The sequence below is a fragment of the Miscanthus floridulus genome, chromosome 16 (genome assembly GCF_019320115.1).
Source record: "Miscanthus floridulus cultivar M001 chromosome 16, ASM1932011v1, whole genome shotgun sequence".
NCBI lineage: Eukaryota > Viridiplantae > Streptophyta > Magnoliopsida > Poales > Poaceae > Miscanthus > Miscanthus floridulus.
In genome coordinates, this window is record NC_089595.1 from 5,014,215 (window position 1) to 5,023,763 (window position 9,549).

The 9,549-nt window shown below is 46.3% G+C and overlaps 1 protein-coding gene across 1 annotated transcript; it reads left to right on the forward strand.

Annotated features, from left to right (window-relative positions):
• The first annotated feature begins 7,747 nt into the window (after positions 1-7,747).
• Positions 7,748-8,476, forward strand: LOC136510175 (secreted RxLR effector protein 161-like). The gene has a single exon (XM_066504724.1). It carries the CDS (start codon positions 7,748-7,750, stop codon positions 8,474-8,476), a length of 729 nt encoding a protein of 242 aa, XP_066360821.1.
• The last annotated feature ends 1,073 nt before the right edge of the window (positions 8,477-9,549 follow it).

Genomic DNA, 9,549 nt, shown 5'->3' on the forward strand with positions numbered 1-9,549 from the left:
AACTGGTTGCTTGTATATGGTATACAAGCCATCCTAGTTTAGCCCGTTACAAGGGGGGGAGTATTGGATCATCATAGCCGCTGCCTCAGCATAAAAGGGTTCACATCATTGCATATGCCACTGCCTCAGCAAATTTTTAGAAGTTAAAAAAGTTCATCATTGCATATGCCACAGAGAAGCTCAAACATTAGTAAGAGTCACTACTACAGTAAACTTAACTGAGGCGGGCAAAAACGGTTAACCGAGGCGTGCAGCCCCATTAGTAGAGTAGAGTACTAGTAGAGTGGGAGTAGTAGAAGAGTAGGAGTAGTAAGAGAGAAGTGCAGCAGCTACCAGTCAGCATTAGTAGTAGCAGAGTAACAAAAAATTTGAGAAGGCATTTGCTCAATTCAAAGTAGGATAGGAGAAGAGATAGGAGAGTAGAGGAGATAAGAGAGAAGAGCAGCAGCAACAGCACTTAGTAGAAGGCATTGGTTTCAACAGCACTTGCTGATCCAAAGGAAGTACTGTCACTAGTCCTGTAGCAGAACCTAAACAGAAACACCATCGCCCATTTGGCATGTTAGGTAAACCTCCTACCTCCCTCCACCTCATATCACTGCCTCACATTGTCTGCTGCTGAAAATTAGTCTACCTTATAGTCCTAGTACATATTTTTAACATTGCCTCATAGATTCTTAGTTTCCAAATAGTGTAGTAATGGCATGTGCTCAATTCAAAGTAAGTCAAAAATTGCAGTTATCACCAGAAATTGTAGTTATCTCCAAAAAAAACCAATTGAACAATATTTCATCATCATAGCAAGATGAAGGCATGTGCTCAGTTCAAAGACAGGGTGCATCACAGGCAGTGGCATATGCTCAGAAAGGTAGGGTGCATCACATGCAGCATAGAGCATCACAGGCAGCATCATAGAGAATCACAGGCAGAATCAGAGAGCATCACAGCATCAAACAGTATCAAAGAGAGCGTATAGGCGTGGTGCACGGCTTGTTGCCAGAGAAGGGCACGATGAAGCCCTGGGAACCTGGCATAGGGCGGCGGCGGCTGTAACCGAGTCGCCACCGAGACAGAGAGCCCGCGGAGAAACAACAACCACACCCTCCTTTGATAAATCACGCATGCGGTGGCTAGGGTTCCGAGGAGGAAGAAGACGGATGTGGCAAACAGTGGACGCGGTGGTGGATGGCGGACGCGGCGGCGAACGATGGACGAACGGACGCCGGGGAGGAAGAAGACGACACGGATGCAGGAAGAAGACGGTGGCGGACGGGGGAGAGCTAGGGTTCGGGCTCCCCGGTGGATGGCGCAGCGGAGCGGGGTTAGGGCACGGCTGATGGCGAGGGGGGAGAGCTCGAAGTCGAGGGCGGGACGGGGGCGAGGGGGGAGCGCGACACCGACGACGGCGGCAGGGAAAAATTGGGCAGCCCTTCAGGAGAAGAAGACGGCGCGACCAAAGGACTTGATGAATTTTGGGGACAAGAGGGAGTATATATAGCGGATGATTAACCGAGGCGGTCAAATAATAGCGCTTGCCTCAGTTAATATTTGCTGAGGCGGGCACTTAGGATGCCCGCCTCCGTAAATATTAACCGAGGCAGGTGCTCTTATTTGCTCGCCTCGATTAAGTTTTTAAAATTTATATTATTTATTTGTTATCTAAATTTTATATTTTTTATAAAATTGGTATTTTCTATCTAAAATTGATATTATTATCTAAAATTGATATTTATTATCTAAAATGGATATTTGTTATCTAAAATTGATATTATTATCTAAAATTGATATTTATCATCTAAAATAGATATTTGTTATCTAAAATTGATACTTATTATACAAAATTGATATTATTATCTAAAATGGATATTTGTTATCTAAAATTGATATTTATTATCTTATTATCTAAAATTGATATTTGTTATCTAAAACTTATATTTGTTATCTAAAACTGATATTTATTATCTAAAAATGATATTTATTATCTAAAATTGATACTTGTTATCTAGAATTGATACTTGTTATCTAGAATTGATATTATTATCTAAAATTGATATTTATTATCTAAAATTGATACTTATTATATAAAATTGATATTTATTATCGAAAATTGATATTTTTATACCAAAACAATCATTAGGATCTAAAATTTAAGTAGAGTAGTAGTAGAGTAGGACTTGTTAATTAAATACTTTTTTCATTTGTTTTCAACATAAATCACATAATTTTAAAGAATCAACACTTAACACAAACGATGCCGCATACATAAATTAATTAGGATCTCCCACGGTCATATATATGGTTCCATTATAATAATAATAAGTTACAAAACTTCTCGTTAGTCATTAAGTCACTACATTATTACATATATGTGTGGCATACATATCATTTTGCTACAGGCGCTCCCACGGTCTTCTTCTCACCATCGGGGCAGAACTAGGGCATCATCTTGGTCTTGTTGAAACGGGTCTCGACAGCCTTGATCTTCGTTGGATGATCGGTAAAGAGCCCGAGCTCTGCGTAGTTGTTGTATTCTTCAGGACTCTAGACTCCATCAGCTCCCACGATCCTCTACTTAACTAACACAACCATGTGCCTCTTGTCGTCCTTGGGCATCCCAAAGTAGGCTACTTGCGCGACACGGCTTGCTAGTACCCACTGATCATCTTTGTAGCCGACACTTTGGAGCTCCACGTTGGTTAGCCCATACTTGTTGTAACATCCTGGGTTTTTGTGTAGCAAAAATATGAGCTTTTTAAAAATTTTCCTGCAATTTGTGAAGCATGTAGTTGCTAGGTCAAACTTAAGTCGAATGAAACCCTAACTTTGCTTCCATCTCAATCAAAAAGAGGTTACAAGTAATCTTGTGCATCACATATAAATTACATTGTATACTTGAGTGCCTTGAGTTGGATCTTGATTGGAGTTTATTGATTGATTGTAGGTTTAGCTAGCTCATAGTTTGGACCAAACCCCCTTGGCTAGGAATGGAGAAATAGAAATTAGAAAAGGAAAAGCACCTTTCCTTCCCCTAGGCTCAAACTTCCTAGCTGGCCCACTCCACCTTGAACCCACGCCAGCCCAGCCTCTCCCTGCCTACCCAACCTAGGCCTTAGCCCACTCAGCCTTCCCCTATAGCCAGAGCCCAGCGTGGCCTAGTCCCTCTCCTCCAGCTGCCTCGCGTAGGCCCGCGCTCCCCACCAGGCCCAGCGCCTCCCCGACCCATCTCGCCCCCTCCCTCTCCCCGTGGGCCGCTTGCTTCCCAGGCCTAGGCCACTAGCCCAGCAGCCCCACAGGCCCATCCGCACGCCGTAGCCCAACTAGCCTACCCGCACGCCGATGGAAACCCTAGAGTAGATGCTCCCAGTGGCCGTCGGCGTTAGCACCACTCCTTTCCTGGTCTGCCTCGACGTCAGCGCCTAGCCCTGCCCTCGCCTACCAACATGGCGCCCCACCAGTGGCCGATCAACCGTCGCCATGGATCAGTGACCTAGAGATCGCGCCTATGGAACCCTAGCAGGAGCCATGACACTCCTAGGTGCTCCCAGCCGCCACCAGTGTCGTGCCCTAGGACCCGCCTACCTCGATGTTAATGCCCCATTCCCGCGGGATGTGTGCCACGTGGCCACTAGTACATACGCCGAGGCATCTCACCGTCCACGTCGCCAAACCCTAGCTGGCTACGCCTATAAGAACCCCACCGGCGCACCGCTCTCCCTATTCCCTCCAACCACCGCCACTTTCGTTGTACCCTCCTCCACATTGCCTCTCTGCCTAGCAGAAGCACCCTGCTCACCACACCGCCCTGAGTAGCCTCACCGTCACTTGTCTCCGCCCGAGCATCTTCTCCAAGCCCTTCACCATACGTTGTGCCTTCACCGAGCCATCGACCTCGTCGTCCCCTGCACTGAGCCGAGCCATGATGACCATGTCTTTGTTGGGCTAAACCAGCGTGTGCACGTGTGCAATGACACAGCAGGTGAAGCCAAGTCAGCAGCAGTGGGTGGGAAACGTCAGTTTGAATGGAGGACCAGTTGGTGCGCGATGAGCGCGTCCACGACGACATAGGCCAACAGTAGTTGTGAAGTGCTCGTCTTGTATCCATGTTTTAGCAGTTTTTCATTACTGTGTATGTGTCTTGTATCGACTGGGATATAAAGCCATAGTATAGCGCTACTTAACGTTTGCTTCGTCATTTTGTAATTGTGTATTGTACTTCGAACTACAGTCAGTGAAAAGGGGCATTGTCTCTCCCTGTAGACTGCTGCCAGTTCAGGGCATTTCCTGTGTTCTTGAGTGTGTTCATTGTTTGATCTCGCGTTTTCTTGTGTTAGCCACTAATCCACTGTGTGATTGAGGTCCTAGATCCTACATTCTGGTATCAGAGCCGACGATCACATAGTTCTACATACTCAGTTTGATCCAAGATGAGCGAGAGCTCTCGGAGCGGCGGGGGGGGGGGGACCGGCGACGCAGGAGATGTGGGGAGGGTGGTGTACCTGCCTCTCACGGTGACCAACTATGTGAGTTGGAGCATCCGGGTGTAGGCCATCATGGAAGATCAAGGAGTATGGGAGGTTGTTGAGCCGGAGGAGGCGGAGTCGTCAACGGCGCGGACAGCGGTAGAGAAGGAGAAAGCAACCACCAAGGACAAGAAGGCGAAGGCGCATCTCCTGCAGTGTCTGCCCTATGATCTACTCATGCAAGTGGCGAAGAAGAAGACTGGAAAGGAGATCTGGGACTGCCTGAAGGCGAGGTTCGTGGGCGCGGATCGTGTTCGTGATGCGCGCCTGTAGACGCTCAAGGCAAAATTTGATGCACTGAAGATGAAGGAGGAAGAGCCTATTGATGAGTACGCCGGGAAGCTGAACGCCATGTCGGTGAGATACAACAACCTAGGAGTCATGCTAGATGACATAGCCATGGTCAAGAAGCTATTTGACACTGTGCCGGAGTGCTTCCTCAGCGTGGTGGTAGGTATTGAGCAGTTTTACGATCTGAAGGAGTTGTTGTTTGAAGAAGCAGTCGGGAGACTGAAGGCATTTGAGGAAAGAGTCCAGCGGGGAGCTGGGGGATCAGGTGCCAAGATAGACAGCAAAGGGCAGTTATTGCTCACACATGCCGAGTGGGAAGCAAGGTAGTGCAAGGCAGGCGGAGAGGCTTCGGGGAGAGGTAGGTTGCCTGATGGTGGTGGGCGCGGGTGTGGTGGTCGGGGCTGAGGGAGAGGCCGTGGCTGTGGTGGGCACGGGGATGCGCCAGGACACGACGGCGCTGCCAAGAAGAACAAGGAGCACATCTAGTGCTTCAACTACAAGGACTATGGGCAGTACGCCAACCGCTGTCCAAAGGAGAAGAAGGGTGGCGGCGAGGAGGCTCATCATGCCCAGGTGGAGAACGTCGAGCCAGCATTGATGCTCACAGTTGCGGAGGAGTCGCAGCTGTTCGAGAAAATGCTAGGCCCATTGCAAGCTTCAGGAGGGCGGCGAGCAGTGATCCTGAAGGAAGAGAAGGTGATTCTAGAACTGCATCTTATAGGTGGTGGCTTTAACACTGGTAATGTCTGGTACTTAGATAATGGTGCATCAAACCATATGACTGGTGATCCTGCTAAGTTCAAGGAATTGAATAGAAATATAACTAGCAAAGTTAGATTTGGGGATGGCTCTGCAGTAGAAATCATGGGAAAGGGCTATGTTTTGTTTCAATGCAAAGATAACGGTCAGTGGTTACTGCATGAGGTGTATTACATTCCTAAGCTAAAAAGTAATCTGGTGAGTTTAGGCCAGCTTATAGAAGTGGGGCATAGAATTCTACTTGATGATGATTTTCTAGAAGTGGTTGATAAAGTATCAGGGAAGCTGGTGATGAGAATTGACAGATCAATTAACAGACTTTATAAAATTGAACTCAAGTTAGCTGATCCAATGTGTTTAATGGGAAGAATAGAGGAGCCAGCATGGCTGTGGCATGCTAGGTTGGGTCATGTGAATTTCAAGTGTCTGAGATTGCTAGTGGAGAAGAAGATGGCTGCAGGTGTGCCAATGATAGAACATCCTGAATAGGTTTGTCATGGATGTCTGGCTAGGAAGCAAGCTAGCAAATTTTTTCCAAAAGCTACAAGTTTTAGAGCTAAAAAGCCACTTCAACTTTTGTATGTTGACCTTTGTGGTCCCATCACCCCTCCTACACCAGCTGGGAACAAATACTTTATGCTTCTAGTTGATGATCATAGTAGATGGATGAATGTTTCTATGCTCAAGAGTAAGGATCAAGCAGTGGATGTGTTTGTGAAGTACAAGGCAGAAGTGCAGAACCAAACTAGGGAGAAGATCAAGGTGTTGAGATCTGACAGAGGGGGTGAATTTCTATCCAAGCTATTTGCAGGTATATGTGAAGAAGCTGGGATAAAGAGACAAATGACAGCTCCCTACTCACCACAACAGAATGGTGTGGTTGAGAGAAGGAACAGATCAGTTATGGAGATGGCAAGATCCATGCTGAAAAGTATGAAGATTCCAAGAAAGTTTTGGGGAGAAGCTGTTAGACATGTTGTCTATTTGCTCAACAGACTGCCTACTAGGCCTATGGGGGAGCAAACTCCATTTGAAGCAATGAATGGCAGAAAACCTCACCTTGGTCATGTAAAAGTGTTTGGATGTCTGGCACATGCAAAACAAACAACACCACAACTAAAGAAACTAGATGACAGGAGTCAAAGACTAGTATATTTTGGTGTGGAAGAAGGAAGCAAGGCTCATAGGTTATATGATCCTATGCAGAAAAGGATTGTAATCAGCAGGGATACAATCTTCGAAGAAGCAGTGAGTTGGGGGTGGAATGAATCCTCAACAAATGAAATGGACGAAGATCAGGTTGGAGGTGAGATGTTTGTTGACAACACTGACTGGGAGACAGTGAATGTTGATGACAATGTAGAGATGCCTCAACCAGGGACTCATGAAACTTTGTCAGCAGGTAGTTCAGGCAGTGTGCCAGATGAGCTACAGTCACCTGGAGCACAGTCAAGTGCTGGTGTCAATACTGATAATTCACTGCAGGAAACTGAGAACACACATAGTGTGGAGGAGCAATCAAATCCAGAGATGATCTTTGATGATCTATTAGATGAAGAACCACAGCATTTCAGAAACTTGAATGATATTTATGATAACACTGGAGAAGTAGAGTTAGTAGACTCAGATGAAGTAGAAGCACTACTTACTGAGTCTGATGAACCTGAGAATTTCAGTGAAGCAGTAGGGAACCCAAAATGGGTGGAGGCAATGAACAATGAGATTAGATCCATTGAGAAGAATGGAACTTGGAAATTGTCAAAGCTACCTATTGGTCATAAAGCCATTGGTTTGAAATGGGTTTTCAAGTTGAAGAGAAATGCAGATGGGGAAATAGTCAAGCACAAAGCCAGGCTGGTTGCAAAAGGCTATGTGTAGAAGTATGGAGTTGACTATGATGACGTTTTTGCTTCTGTAGCCAGGATTGATACAGTGAAACTGATTCTAGCCTTAGCTGTAAATAGAGGGTGGAAGGTACACCATCTTGATGTCAAAACAGCTTTTCTGAATGGTGATTTGGAAGAGGAAGTTTATGTTGTACAGCCAGAAGGATATGCAGTTAAGGGAAAGGAACAATGTGTCTTGAAGTTGAGCAAGTCACTGTATGGGCTCAAACAGGCTCTAAGGGCCTGGAACATCAAGCTAGATAAAAGCTTGAAGAAGCTAGGTTTTGCAAAATGTCCTATGAATCAGCAGTGTACAAGAGAGAAGCTGGAGAAGCTACCATTATCTTGGGTGTCTATGTAGATGACCTATTGATTACTGGTAATGTTCCAAGTGAAATTGACAAGTTCAAACAACAAATGTCAGTAGAATTTGAAATTAGTGATTTGGGATTGCTTTCCTACTATCTGGGAATAGAAGTGGAACAGCATGATGACTTTATCACTCTGAAGCAGGCAGGGTATGCCAAGAAAATTCTTGCTAAGTTTGGGATGGAAGGTTGCAATACCACTAAGGTTCCCATGAATCCTGGAACTAAATTAGATGAAGACAAAAAGGGGAAAAGGGTGGACACTACTGAATACAGGAGTGTCATAGGCTGTCTGAGATACTTACTGCACACAAGACCTAATTTGGCCTTTTCAGTTGGCATTGTTAGTAGACACATGGAAAAACCAACTGTGATGCATCATAATGCAGTCAAACAGATTCTGAGATATGTGCAGGGTAGTGCTGATCATGGGCTGGTGTACACCAAAGGAGGGGATCCAAAGGTGTTGGTTGCCTACTCAGATAGTGACCATGCTGCAGATACTGTGGGAAGGAGAAGTACTGTAGGAATGGCTTTCTATCTCAATGGTTGTTTGATAACTTGGGGCTCACAAAAGCAAAAGACAGTAGCTTTATCTTCATGTGAAGCAGAGTTTATGGCAGCTACTGTGGCAGCAATGCAAGCACTCTAGCTTAGGAGTTTGCTGTCAGAATTAACTTCAACACCACACAGAGCAGTCACAATGTTTGTTGACAATAACTCTGCTACTGCCCTGATGAAAAACCCAGTGTTTCATGGACGTAGCAAGCATATTGATACCAGGTATCATTTCATCAGAGAGTGCATAGAAAGAGGACAGATAGTGGTGAAAAGGGTGAGCACAGATGAACAAAAGGCTGATTTGCTGACGAAGCCTCTAGCAGCTTGGAAACTTGAGGTGATGAAACACCTGATCGGTGTTCGAGATGTGAGTGCACAGCTGGCTTAGGGGGAGTATGTTGGGCTAAACCAGCGTGTGCACATGTGCAATGACATAGCAGGTGAAGCCAAGTCAGCAGCAGTGGGCGGGAAACATCAGTTTGAATGGAGGACCAGTTGGTGCGCGGTGAGCGCGTCCACGACGACATAGGCCAACAGTAGTTGCGAAGTGCTCGTCTTGTATCCATGTTTTAGCAGTTTTTCATAACTGTGTATGTGTCTTGTATCGGCTTGGATATAAAGTCGTAGTATAGCACTACTTAACGTTTGCTTTGCCATTTTGTAATTATGTATTGTACTTTGAACTACAGTCAATGAAAAGGGGCACTGTCTCTCCCTATAGACTGCTGCCAGTTCAGGGCATTTCCTATGTTCTTGAGTGTGTTCATTGTTTGATCTCGTGTTTTCTTGTGTTAGCCACTAATCCACTGTGTGATTGAGGTCCTAGATCCTACAGTCTAGCTCCACTCCGATCTTGCCATGCTGGGAGCTATTGCTAGGAACTAGCAGTGTCGCCTCCCGACCGCGACGACCGAGTCCCAGCCACGGACACGCCAAGGCCTCACCAGCGCCTGTGCACCCTTCACCACCGAGCCGACACCACCATGACAATCTCCTCGACATGGCCACGACTGAAGCCAGGCATAGCCGATCGCTGAACCCTGCCACCCCGATGCCTCTATGCCCGATCCAACACCCATGATGCAGGCCCCGTCGCTGCCTCAGGACGCCCTCACTGTGCCTCGCCTCCAAGCCCAGCACCGCGGCTTCATCGCGTTCCCTACC